Source organism: Tiliqua scincoides, chromosome 1, assembly GCF_035046505.1.
Source record: "Tiliqua scincoides isolate rTilSci1 chromosome 1, rTilSci1.hap2, whole genome shotgun sequence".
Classification (NCBI taxonomy): domain Eukaryota; kingdom Metazoa; phylum Chordata; class Lepidosauria; order Squamata; family Scincidae; genus Tiliqua; species Tiliqua scincoides.
Window position 1 is genome coordinate 288,474,030 of NC_089821.1, and position 14,375 is coordinate 288,488,404.

At 43.1% G+C, this 14,375-nt stretch overlaps 1 protein-coding gene across 4 annotated transcripts in view; it reads right to left on the reverse strand.

Moving 5' to 3' along the window:
• The window catches only part of STON2 (stonin 2), an 84,199-nt gene that overhangs the window by 54,862 nt on the left and 14,962 nt on the right, over positions 1-14,375 (reverse strand). For all 4 annotated transcript variants that reach the window (XM_066628000.1, XM_066628020.1, XM_066628011.1 and 1 more), the window contains exon 4: positions 9,865-10,062. In XM_066628000.1, the coding sequence (XP_066484097.1) occupies positions 9,865-10,062 (198 nt within the window). The remainder of the gene's footprint in view (positions 1-9,864; positions 10,063-14,375) is intronic.

The window sequence follows — 14,375 nt, forward strand, 5'->3', positions numbered from 1 at the left end:
CATGGTTTGTCACCAGTGATGTACATTGGAGGTACAGTACCAACTCCTCCTCCAACTTAGCATAGCATTCAGCCTGATGAAGAGTTGTGGAGAACTTGACTGCTTGCTCCTAATAAAAGTATGACCAGAACGTGTGGTTTGGAATTTTTCCAATGGACTATTTTTAGTATTTAAAGGACACAGAAGCACTTCAAGTGAAGGGGAGAACTGTGGATTTTAAAGGGAACCGCTTCCTCATGTCTGTCTGCCCCAGATCATTGGGTGGAGGAAGAAGAACAGCAGCAAGCTAAGAACTTGTTCCTGGATCTTCATCCCTTCACTAACTTTGTTGCAAGTCCTTGGCTGGAAAAAGAGAACTTTGGTCCAATCCCCTTTTGAGCTGCTGGAAACAGCAGGCTAGGCAATGGGTGTGCAAGGCTGTTACAAGTCTTCTGCCTCGTTCCTCCCTCTTGTCCCTGATGCCGCAGACTACTCTCTTTCAGCCTTGTTAAACCTTTGGGCTGAACACCTCTCTGCTGTCTCATTCACTGGCTTGGTTGGTTTCCCCATGTCAGAAGAAGCTAAAAGCAGCTGCTAAACACTGGCCACTCTCTGCTCCACTCCTGGCCTGCCAAAAAGCATTCCCACTGCAATAGTATGCCTGTCCACACATGCCCAATGCTGCTTTTGACTTCTGCCTAGTTGGCCACTAGGAGAAGTGGACAGAATACAGCCTGCACATTTTGAGTCACAGTTCAACTTCTACAATAGCTAGATTTTTTTTTTAAAGAATGAAAGATGACAAGCCAGGCCAGCTAATGGTCCGAAAAGGCACCGGATAGCAAACTCAGAATCTGGATGAAGCCCAGCCAGCCAGGTAAAGTGGCAAGATTAGTCAAAAGACTAGCAGGCATGAATAGGTGCAAGGCCTAGAGAAGGTTCATTCTCCTTAACAGCATTAAGATGGCAAGAAGAGACTGTGCCACTCAAGGCATTGCTACAATGCCTGCCTGTGAAGCACACCAAGCTGCTATTATAAATTCCACAACAGGGAATAGAAAAAATGAAGGAAGAGCATCTGTAGAGAAAAGGGGGGGGAAGCCTGTTTGTTTCTGCCCCTGAAAAGGCAAAGGACTGAAAAGGTTTGCAGGGAATCCTGCAAATCTCCAAGGATACCTCATAGTTCACATTGATATTACGTTGCTTGAGGCAACCAAGCCTCTGCAAACAGATCAGCCAGGGAGGATGGAGAAAAAAAAGAAGTGAATTAATGAAAGCAAAGCCTCTGGAGCCCCAAAGTTCTTTTGTGCAAAGTTTCCCAACCAAATCCTAATGCTGCAGAGTGAGCGAACACCTTGCCACAAAGGAAGTGATGCAAAGCACTCTGGGAAAATCTGACTGCTCCACTTACAGAGCCAAAATCTTTTGCGGTGCAGGATAGCTTTGTTTTCTAGTGCTCAGCATCAATGAGACTGGCACAAATCTGCTTCTGCCTACAAACATATATTTTTCCTCTCACACCAACACACAGTTCTCAATCCTTTTGCAATTACTTCATTAGAACTCTCTCAAGTTTCAGCCTCGAGAGGCATGCAGATGCATAGCTATTAACAAGAAAATTATAAATCAAAGTTGTGTCTTTATGCAGTATGAACAGGTTCCAATTAAACTACAGTCAAAGTACAGCACACTTGGACCTGGGGGCTACCTGGCGGTAGAAGGTTTTGACAATTCTTACAATGCATATCACCTGTTCAAACACAAAAGCCAGCACTCTGCAGGTTCTCTTGTACCATGTTTTTATTATTAAAGGGGAAATAAAACACATACTGCAATAGTAATATAAATTAAAAGTATAGTGGGCCTTCAGTATCTGCAGAGTAATCAGTATCTGATCTGTCCCCAGATCCTCCATGGATACTGAAATCTGCAAATGCTGGAGTCTGTAGGGGAGCAGGGTCACAGCACTGCAATCACTCAACTTGGGACCGCACTGGGTCCTCTAGAGCAGTGTTTCCCAAACTGTGGGTTGAGACCCACTAGGTGGGTCACGAGCCCATTTCAGGTGAGTCTCCATTCATTTCAATAGACTTGATGCTATCATGGCATATGACTGTATTGGGGGAAATGTTTTACAGATTTATATTTTTTAACAGGCTACTCTGTATATGCTTTTAACAATGATAGCAAATGGGACTTACTCTTGGGTAAGTGTGGGTAGGGTTGCAGCCTAGCATTGTTATAAATTTTCCTGCTTGATGATGTCACTTCTGGCCATGACATCACTTCTGGTGGGTCCTGACAAATTTTCATTCTAAAAAGTGGGTCCCAGCGCTAAAAGTTTGAGAACCACTGCTCTAGAGTCCACACCAGGCCCAAAGCCCACTCCATGCGTCTCCCTGCCTCCTTAGAACCCCTCTCCAGTGCCACCAGAAGCCACTTCTGGTTCATAGACATGATTCCAGTTGGGTCTGGGAGGTGCTCTGAGGTGCAAAAAGGCCCGCAGCCCACTTCATGGCCTCAGAACACCTCACGGACATAACTGGAAGTTGCATCTGTGAACTAGAAGTGGCTTCTGGTTGTGTCAGAGAGTTGTTCTGAGGCTGAGTAAGGCCCACAGAGTGGGCCAAAGGAGTGGGCCAAGTGACTTTGGGTCACCCTGGAGATCCTCTGAGGTACAGACTCAGCATTCACAGGTGCCAAGCAGGTGGATACCGAGGGCCCACTGTAATTTTTCCCCCTCAGATGTTCATGTTAACAGGTTATCATGTATACTGTTATTATGTGTCTGTGCTACAGGGAGGCTGAAATCCTATATTGTACACACTTTCTTGCGAGTAAGTTCCACTGAACACAGTGGGACATTTCTTTCTCTTGTTCCCTCAGCTCCAGGAATGCTCACTTGCGACTGGAACCTCCTCTGCTTTTGTGACTTAAAGTCTGGACTTTCTTATCGAAGGATTTCATCCTAAAAAATATTATGTAAACCTTTTGCTGAAGTACTGTCACAGTTCCTGTCTTTTCTGCTGTCCCCTCCAGATTCTTTGCTTCCCCTTCATGACACTGTCCTCTCCCATTTCCTTTTCTCCCACGCTGGTTATTTAAAGCTGAGCTCACATGAACAGCTAATTCCAAACAACACACTCATAACTGCTTAAAATTCTATTTGGTTCTCACTGTGGTCAGAAGAACAGCTGAGATGAAATAATTATAATAGATGGAGATGGCTGGGGTGGGGAGAGTGTTCTTATAGCTTGACACCACAAGCAGAATTATACTTACTAAGCCAGTGGTTCTCAAACTTTTTAGCTTTGGTATCCACTTTTTTAAACACTCTATCGGGACCCACCCAGGGTTTATCAGACATTCTAAAAAAGGAGATCTAGAAAGAAATATTTATTTATAATAACCAGGAGAAAAAACCTTCCCTATAAGTATCTCCCTTTATTTACACATGCTTGCAAACTGCAGGAGCTGAGCTTTTTGCAGAGTAATTAGCAGCTACAGTATCTGATTTTTGAATAGCCTCAGGGATTGAGGCAATTCCTTATCTGATCTTTCCATCACTCTATGGGAACCCACCAAAAATCAGGTCATGACCCACCAGGAGGTCCTGACCCACAGTTTGGAAACCACTGTACTAAGCAATAAGATCACTGGACTCAATGATGCCTTAGAGCAGGGGTGCCCAAACCCAGGCCCGGGGGCCACTTGCGGCCCTCAAGGCCTCTCAGTGCGGCCCTCAGGAAGCCCCCAGTCTCCAATGAGCCTCTGGCCCTTCGGAGGTTTGTTGAAGCCCCCACTGGCCCAACGCAACTTCGCTCAGCGTGAGGGCAACTGTGTGACCTCTCGTGTGACCTGTGGGTTGAGAGCTCCCTTCACTGCTTGCTCTTTCACATCTGTGATGCAGCAGTGGCAGCAAAGGAAAGACCAGCCTTGCTTTGTGCAAGGCCTTTTATGGGCATTGAGCTATTGCAAGACCCTCATTCATTCATATAAGTTCATCTTTAATATATTCATTTGTGTAAACTTATGTAAATTTATTCAAATTTTAAATGTAAATTAATTCTTTCCCCCCCCCCCCGGCCCCTGACACAGTGTCAGAGAGCTGATGTGGCCCTCCTGCCAAAAACTTTGGACACCCCTGCCTTAGAGTCAAGGTGCTTGGGACTCTGCTATAAATTTGAAGATTCTGTTCTGTGTGATCTATAGTCTCAGAGTAGCATCAGCAATCTTCCTCCCCCCCCCCCTTCCAGTTTCCAAATACTTGCACATCATCACTGAAGGCAGACATGGGCTAAATTGTCTGCATTATGCACATCTACTTAATTATATATTTGATCCAGAATCTGCTTCAGGACAGTTCAGAAAATTACAGTAGCGTAGAACATGTTTTAATTTCTAGTCCTATTTCCAAGACACCCCCCCTCCCCACACACACACCTCAAGGCTGGAGGCAGAAGGTTTCAGTGCAAACACCTATCTATTCCAATACTGCCTGAAGCATCAGTTTCAATTCAACCCATGATTTCAGCCAACAAAGCCAGAATCCTGGTGGCTAGCTACAATGCTTTATTCTCCTCCTGAGTGAGGTTTTTAATAAGAAAGAAACACAGACCTAAAACAGTTGAGAAATTCTTAAGAACATAAGAAGAGCCCCGCTGGATCAGGCCAAGGGCCCATCTAGTCCAGCTTCCTGTATCTCACAGTGGCCCACCAAATGCTTCAGGGAGCACACAAGACAACTGACACAACCTGGTGCCCTCCCCTGCATCTGGCAATCAGAGGCAGCCTACCTCTACCTTGCACATACCTCCCATGACTTGTAACCTGTAATGAACTTTTCCTCCAGAAATTTGTCCAATCCCCTCTTAAAAGGCATCCAGGTAAGATGCCATCACTACATCCTGTGGCAAGGAGTTCCACAAACTAATTACACGCTGGATAAAGAAATATTTTCTTCTGTCTGTCCTAACTCTCCCAACACTCAACTTTTGTGGACGTCCCCTAGTTCTGGTGTCATGTGAGAGGGAAAAGAGCGCCTCTCCATCCACTCTTGCATTGTGGAGGATCCATATAAGCAAACAATAAGTAACTCAGCTATAAATACAAATTATTTTTCTCCATCATGGTCAAGTCAAACTATCCTTGTATCAAATCAGCAAACACACCAATGGCATTTTCAGGCTAAGTCTGGCCTACATACCCCTGGGGAAAAGTGGTCCAGAAATCTCCTAAATAATCAAATGAGAAAACTGAACAAATTTATTTTTTTACTCGACCACTAGAAACTGTGCTGTATTTCTGTGCTTCTTCAGCAGTAGGCAAAAGTTCAAACATACAGCAGCATCACCTTTTCCATCTGCATATGAACTGTGAAATCACACCACACTATGCACCAGGGATGGGCCAAGAATCAGATGGACTCTAGTCACAAAAGACTGCATTTTTTCTGATTCATACAACTCGAGTCACGCATGTCAAAAACCTGAGCACTGACTCAGGAGTTTTACGCTAAAAATGAAAAGACTCAGAGCCCAATCCTATCCGGTTTTCAAGTGCCAGAGAAGCCGTGCCAATGGGGTGTGTGCTGCATCCTGTGGAGGTGGGGCAGTCAAGGAGGCCTTCTCAATGTATGGAAACATTTGTTCCCTTACCCCAAAGCTGCACTGTGGCTGCACCAGTGCTGGAAAGTTGGAAAGGCCCTCAGACTCTAGTCAAGACTCACTTTTGTGTGTGCTGGTGACTCCATTTTGTGTATGTGCTTGCTTGCTTTGTTTTCCTGCCACTTTCGGAGCTTGACTCGCTTTTCAGACTCAGAATCAAGTCAAAATGACTTGAAAATTGGGTCTGGACAAGTTGCAGCAGAAGCCGTTATGACTTGTGGGCTACTCAAGTCATGGGCGTGAAGACTCAGGACTCAACTTGAGTCCCACCACTGAGGCTCCAGCACATCCCCGCTATGCACCCCGCTATGCACTGAAACTGCTCTGAGAGTTCCACTCTTAACACACCCAATCTGCTTTTTAAATATCCTCAAGTTAAAAATGAAAGAGTGAAAGTTTTGGAGATTCAGTTTAAGAGCCGCTTAAAAGAAAACTTGAAAGGAGGGTGGGGTAGAAAAGAAAGTAGAATGAACAAAGTTTTTTCTTTCTCCCCTACATTACTAAGTGATAATTACAGAACTAGAACTCCCCCACCCCCCCAAATCTGAAGACAGAGGCTTCAGCCATTCAGACAATATTAAAAGATTGGTAAGAATTGGAACCTTCTTATATTTCTGGTTTAAAAATTCCAACAGACCCTAATGGACTTCTAGAATATCAGGAAGTCTTGTGCGAACTCTTCTGGATTAGATAGTCTCTATTCCTAAACCTTCTTTCCCTGCCTGTTCATTTCCCCTAGCCAGTAGATCCTAGTCTCCTTTTCCCACTTTGGCCAGAGGTTATTTTCCCCATACATCCACTTCTACCTTTACTTGTAGCTATGGAAAATTTCTAGCCACTGATACCAGGCCGGGCCATCCATGAGGCCAACTGCAGTGATAGTCTCAGGCAGCAGATTGAGGAGGGCACCCACCTCTGTCTGCTGACTCGCCTCCACTTCTTCTCCCTCTTCTTCCGTTCTTTGGATTGGGAAAGGAAGAGGGGGAACAGAGAGGAAAAGGAAGTGTGGAGGGAACAAAATGTGTAGGCTAGAAGGCTAGAGAGCTGGAAGAGCAGGGGCTGGCAAATTATTGGGTAAGGGGGGGAGGAGTGTTTGGCATGTTTCCTCCACTATCAGGAGGTCTTGGGCCTGGTCCTGCACTTAAGCCAATTTATGGACACTATACCCTAACCTGGTTAACATGCTCCAGGTCACAGCCAAGTGGATTCTCAGGAGCTTGACAACAAAATTCATACATTATTGAGAGATTATTATAAACAGCTTGTCAGCATTTATTGTGTCAACATGCCATCTGGATCAGCTACACCTACATAAATTTTAAGCAGATGTGAGAAGTGCCTTCAGTTTAAGCACTTACTGGTTGCACTATTGTCCTATAAGGAGTTCCGGTCTAGTTAGAACAGGAATTCTCTCATTGAGAAGCCACCTGAGAGAGCCAATTTTTTTCTCTCCTACCTGCAAGAGATTATGCATGAGCCGCATTAGAGAAGGATCACGTGCAAGAAGGGATTGCCCATAAAGTATGTCATGCAGCCAGAGAGGAGGGTAGAACAAGGACAACAAAGCTATTACAAAGTAGGATGGGGTATTAGTTAGAAAGAAACAAAGTGCAAAAAGCACATTTTTTTCTTAAAACAAAAAACAGGAAAGCTCTTTTCAAAAGTGCGACATATTTTATGGATGGGGTCAAAGAATTCTCTGCCTGAGAACTGAAAGAGTACTTACTGGAGATTCAAGAACAGCAGCATATACCAGACCTCTTCTAACAAATCATTGGTAACAACCTCCCGGAAAAACCAATGGTACTTCACAAAACTAAGTGATGGGGGAAAAAAGAAGCAAGCACAACTTATTTACAGGCTGTCTCCCATACACCTGGGCCTAGGACTGGTCAGGGTCCCAAAGACAGCATATACATTCAACTACTCACACAGACTTCTGTTGAAAAACTAAATCTGTTTCCAGCGTTCCCTCTCATGACGTTTTCATTAGTCCTTATGAGTTTGCCACTAAAAGAGGCAATAAATGACAGGTATACAAGATGTTTGTGCTGTCAGCCCAGCAACTTTTGATACCTCTGTAGTCACGTTTTCAGGATTGGTTTGTCTTTTGTCAAAGACATTCATACAGAATGTGTAGACATTATCTGGATTGAATATCAAAAAGTACCCATTCTGTACCCATCATGAACTGGCCAGCTTGTATTCAGAGTTTAAGCTCTAAACTGCACGAAATACAATGATATACAGCATTAGCAACAAAATAATTAGAAACCCAAGAAAAAGCACTAAATAAACCTGCAACACAGTTTCTGTATGGCCATCTAGGAAGAAAATCATAACAGGGGAACAGCCAGCTTTTGGACCTACATGGGTTTAATGCCAATAAAGGTTTATGGATGGACCTACATGGTCTTCCACCAACTTTCCCATCTCTTTTTACGTGAAATCTGCATCCAATTAGCCACCTGTGTGCTGGACCTAAAATTGATTCTTTAGACCTCTCATCATTGCTGTCCCACATTCTTCTGCTTCTTACAGATATGATCTTGTCCTCATCCTTTCCCATGCTTTAAATGTGACCACACTAAGCTACAAAGAAGCTAAATCTCTTATTTCAGCAAAAGGAGCTCTTCTCGATTCCTCACTTGCTGGGTGGTCCTGTCAGTTCTTGGGGATAGAGCAGCATCACTGCTCAATTAGCGAGATTGGAAATGCCACCTTTGTGCGTGTAGTTGGCAAAAAATGTACTCCAAAAGCCAAAGCATATGAAATGAGTTACTAGTTCCACCAACTAGTCTGTCTGATAAAACCTCACTAATTTATCTCCTGTTACTTAAAAACCACACTGAGAGAGTGCAAGCTTCGGTCTTGTATTTAACTCATCACAAGAAAATTAGCTCATTGTGGTATTGCAGGTTTGAGCCTGACATGACATTCCATGTTCATTTCTGTTGTGAACGGCACAAAACTTTGTACAGACATGGCTTGCTCTCAGCCACAGCTGTGGTTGTGAGGACAAACATTCACCTTAAATAACCAGGCATCCTTTTCACTGGTGGTTGCTCATAATTTCCAATGACGCACCTGGTAAGTAAAGCCAAAAGATGGTTCCCTTATACCCAGGGACTTAAATGGGCTTTGACAAGTTCTCAGGAATCCATAGTGTTGCCTTGTTAGTCTTTTTATGCCTTTTATATTGTACTGAAGAAATATATACACACGCATACAGGCATGTGTGTGCACGCTGGAAAAGAGCAATTCTTCTCCAATTTCGTAACCAATAATAACAACAATTTCCTGGACTGATGTCACAGGCATCAGATCCACAGGCCAAGAGGAAGGCCACACTTAGACTAGCAATCCCTCTATTCCCCATCACATTCTATCTGGCTGACTCAGACGGAGATTGCCCTCTTCTAGGAACCCAACACTGGCTGCACAGAAATCCAGCTTTAATTTGGTCAAGAAAGGAAAGAGAGCTAGTCTTCATGTGCTTTGAGCATTGAAACTCCCTTCCATCCCAGCGATGAAGCTCCAAAAACCAGAGCCCCACTGAGAAGGTGCTTTAAAGTGCCACAATTTTTTAAAGTCAGAATCATAAATCTCCTACAGCATGGTTTTGATCTTAATCTCACTCTCCTTCCTCCTGAATGAACAAATAAATAAAACCACCCTTAAAACGTTCCTGGAGCCACAGTTGTGATCCACATGAAATCAGGGTCTGATACATCCTGATGATTTGACTTAAACACCATTTATTTATTTATTTATTTATTTATTTATTTATATATATATTATATATATATATATATATATAAATAAAATTTATTTATTTATTTATTTATTATGTGCAAGGAACCAGCTGGAGACTCTTCAAGCAGGAGAAGCATTCACTTGAGAATGAAAGAAATGCAAGTGTGCTGGAGTAGAAATGTTCCAAGTGCAAATTAAAGAGATTTCCAAAGCATGTGTCAAAATGCCCACAGATTTATTAGAAGGCTTCCTTTGATAACTAAGCAACAGCAGCATTGAGAACCTTGGCTATAGGAGAACTTATGGCTAACTTGTCAGGTGTTTTTTTTTCCTTTCTGAAGCTCCTGTCGAAATACAGTGTTTGCAATAGGTTGATTCAAAATTCATTGTAAATGTGGACTCTGAAGTTTACCCCAAGGATATTTGACCAAAGGAAAAGAAAGGAGAAGAATGCCTGCCTTACCAGTTGAGTCTGCTGCAGATGCTCCACCGCTAGTCAGGTCTTCTGTATTTATGGATTGTAGATCTGTATAGGAAGGGGTGATACTTGGGCTGCTGGTGTTCTCAGAAGTAGTTGTCCAACTGCTGTCTGAAGTGAGAGGTCGTCTCTCAGAAGATCCTGAGGAGGGGCATGTCTGGGAGAATGTTTTTGGGGAAAAGGCTGAAAAACAGAGACAAAGCAATGTATGGGACTAGACTGCACTAATCCACAAAGGTGGATCATGAGAAATGAAGGCACTGGGCAATACAAATATTACAAGAAGAGTGAGAGGTTTCTTGACAATTTCAGGGTAAGCTTTCCTAACACAAGGAAATTCTGTTCTGCAGAATAACCAACAGCCTAAAATTGTTCTGAAGTTGCTAGAAAAGAGTGGCAAAAAGGATCGAAGTATTGAGTTACAAGTGTCGAAGCTCCCCATTAACCATTACAAAAGTTCCTACTCTCAGGGGCCAGCTCCTGCAAATCCACCTGAGACTCAGATGGGTTTCTTCTATCTCCAACAGCTGGGATTTGGCATTTTCATGTCTAGATTTGGTCTTTGACAAGGGGCATTCCAGCCAAAGTTAACCTTTTATTCTCCGTCCTTCTGCTGCAGCCTGGTTCTGGTTCTGCTTGGCAAATGCTTGCAAAGCAGGTCTGTTTTTTGAAACACCAGGATGGGACCCTCCTTCCCAGGCTACAATTCAGAGCACCATGACTTCAGAATAACACCCATGGAAAGCAGTGGGTCTACTTCTGAGTAAAAATGGTTGCAAATATCTCATCTCTCTGCTGTGAATTGAATTGCACACTCTCAGTTATGTGTTATGGGTTGTATGTTGAGCTTCTGGCTTAACATACACGTTAAAGATGGCTTAACCAGACACCTTAAAGATGGATTTGATTCATGGATCTCCTGCAGTGGTTCCCAACCTTTTTCACTTGCATATCCCTTGGCAGCCCATTTCTATAAATTGTACCCTTCCTGTTAGCAAAATGTTGTAATTAACAATACAAGCCCTCATCTCCTCCATATGAAAACCCAGGCTTCATGTATTGATCACATATTTTCTCTTTTCATCTGTTTGAAGAACAGAAGACTCTGCCTTTGCACTGTTTTGCACCAGAAGTGTGCTGAAAAATTCTGGCTAATTGATCACTTTCCATATTATGTTTCAGCTTTTTTACTGTGCAGGTTTTCGATCACTGGTTCACAGATGAATTGATGAACAAAAACTAGCTATTGGTGGGGCTTTCACAGCCAACTAGCTACCTGCCTTCCTGCCTTGCTGGTCCTTGCAAGGCATTCCTGTCTTGCAAGGCATTCTGGAGCACGGCCTGCCTTTTTCTGCCATTATTTCATTCTTTTTCAATTACCCCTAAAGGTCCTGTTGAGTGTCCCTGGGAGTACGTGAATACCAGGTTGGGAACCACTGTTTTACTGGTATGTAGTTTACAGTGCACTTACTCTGATAGTGTTTACAAAAAGGTGGTGAAGACCAGAATTTTAAAAAGAATAAAAATGTATCTTATGATCTTTTACTATGTTTTTAATAAATTAGAGACTACAGTTCTTAGTTAACAATTAGTGGTGGGTTATTTTTCAGGATCTGGCCTCAGGTAAAATCAGACAAAACTATAGTCAGACACCCTCCTAAGTTTTACCCCTGACTTATCCGAGGGTCATAGAAATTCCATGATTGTTGCTCAAAGCCTGCCCTCGACTTATCTGCGGGGTCGACTTATAGTCGAGTGTCTGCGGTGCCTCTCTCTGTGCTGGTCTCTGGGGAGGAGTGTGTGCAGGGAGCCCCACAGATGCCTCTGGAGGGCTCCCCAAGTCTTAGAAATGTTAAAAATACTATACCAATTGGAACCAGCTTCTAGTTTTCAGTTATGAAACCAGAAGTGGTTTCTGATCAGTATTTTTAACATTTCTAAGGCTTGGAGAGCCCTGCAGAATCATCTGTGGGGCTCCATGCACCCCCAGAGGCCAGCACAGGGGGAGGTAAGTTGAAAACCCCCCTGTTCCCAGCAGCATTTATCAGAAGTTAGATTATATTTTAGAATTTAAGTTGCAACCCATCAAGCACTTTTAAAAAAAAACCAAGCATGTGTGGACTCTGGTAATTCTAGTTGATCAAAAATGGTTGGGAAAAGAGCTTTTCACTAGATGCAGTTACTGTTAGATACTCGCCTATAAGGAGAGAAATTTTTGCCAATAAATCAAACATAGATCATTTCCTTGCCTTATGTTGTTCAGGCACATCGTGGCAGCCAGGAGAAGCCCAGAGGAGAGCAAGAGGACCATGCAGAGATAGAGGGCAATTAGTCTCCAGGGCAACCACTGCAAGCTGCAGCCAAAGTTAACCTTTCCACTCCTAAGAAAAAAGTAAGCCAGGGCTCAAGGCTTCCATTTAAATCAAGCAAGCCTCGTTCTCTTTGGCAGGATCACTCTGACCCTTCTGCACCCTTGTTCCATTTTGCAAATGTTTAGCAGAGGTCTGGATTTTAAAACACCTGGAGGTAATGCTCATTTCCACTTGAAATACAGTCCAAAGGTACAATGCAGTGCACCATTACTTAAGAATAACACCCATGGGAAAAAATGAGTCTACTTCTGAGTAAATCAGGTTGTAGCTATATGTAGCTGCACTTGCTCACAGTCATTCCCCGTTGCTAGTCTCTCCGCTGTGAACTGAATTGAACACTCCCAGTTATGTGTTATAAGTTATATGTTGAGCCTCAACACACCAGGCACCTTAAAGTAGGATTTGATGAATGGTTCCACTGGTCTGTTCTTTACAATGCACTTACTCTGACAGTGTTTACCAAAAGGTTGTGAAGACCAGAACTGAAAAAGTTAATGAATAAAAATGTACTTTATGATAAATTAGAGACTGTACAGTTCTTAGGTAACAATTACTGGTAGGTTATTTTTCAGGATCTGGCCTGAAATAAAATGATAGACACCACACGCAGTTTACCACCACACTCAGTTTACCCCCCGCCCCCAACTTATCCGAGGGAAATAGAAAACTTCATGATTTTTGGCTCAAAACCTGCCCTCGATTTATCTGTGAGATCGACTTATACTCGAGTGACAAGTGGTAGTTTTGAGCCCTGTGCTTGTACACGTTTATGTGTGCAAGCACTAATACGATACCTTTTTACCCGGTGAGTGCCCAGTCAAGAATGCAACTGCTCTCAGCGTGAGGGTGAGTGTTTGACCTCTCATGTGAGCTGTGGAATGAGGGTTCCCTCCACTGTTTGCTGTTTCACATCTGTGATGCAGTAGCAGCAGTAAAGGAAAGGCCAGCCTTGCTTTGTGCAAGGCCTTTTATAGGCCTTGAGCTATTGCAAGACCTTCACTGATTCAAATAAGTTCATCTTTAATATATTCATTTACATAAACTTATGTAAATTTATTCAAATTTTAAATGTAAATTAATTCTTCTTTTCCCCGGCCCCTGACACAGTATGAGAGAGATGATGTGGCCCTCTTGCCAAAAACTTTGGACACCCCTGCCCTAAAACAATGCAGCAATATAGCAGCAAAAAATCAAAACAAAAACAGCATTTCACGAGCTACCCTATTGAAAGGCATCAGATCACATGTACAGAGAGACGCACATAGCAATCGTGAAGGAATGGAAAGTAAAGGTAGGGCCTGCCCTCATGAGCTTGATCCTTCTTCAACAGATTCACTGTATATACAGTGTCCAAATAGCTCTGTCTTCTTTCTAAGCCTAAATCCAACAATGTCCATCATTTGAAGCGATTTTGAAAAACTTAAAAAATAAAAAAACACAACACACATGAGAAGTGCCTTCCCATCTGTTTATATTATATCACATATACCCTAAAAATTCCAGTTACCTTAGCTACGGGAGCCTCATACGGGAATATTATATTTGGGGGCTCCGTTTTGCTCCCCCCGCCGGGAAAGGAGGGGCCGCTTGCCCGCCCCACTAAGCTTCCCCACCAGACTGAGCGCTCTGCCCCCCTCCAGCTACGTCACCGATTATATTTATTCTGATTTTAGCATTACCCCAAGTGCCCTACATTTTCAGTTATTGTTTTCTTCTTCTTCCTCCTCAGCTGTTTTATTCTCTACTGATTTTTTCTCGTTTTCAGACTGAACAGCACAACCGCCATCATGAGACATTTGCTCTGTTGTGAAAATGTCTCCCCAAAGATGCGAGATAAAAGTCCAAGTAACTCGAGCCAACTTGATACAGACAAAGTCCTCGAGAGGAGCATGGGGTTAGATGGCACAATAAGACTTTTTCTAGCTCTAATTTTCATGCCTCGCTACATTCCAAAGTGCAATTTGCTCCAACAGTAGATCTTGTCGGTAACTTACTCTCTTGAGGCCCCAACACAAGAAACAATTTGTTGGATATTTTAAGGCCCGGTTCTTAAGCAATACTCAAATTGCCTAGGAAGAGAAGAAGGTGGTAGGGCCCCAATGGCTTTATTATCTAATGGTTTTA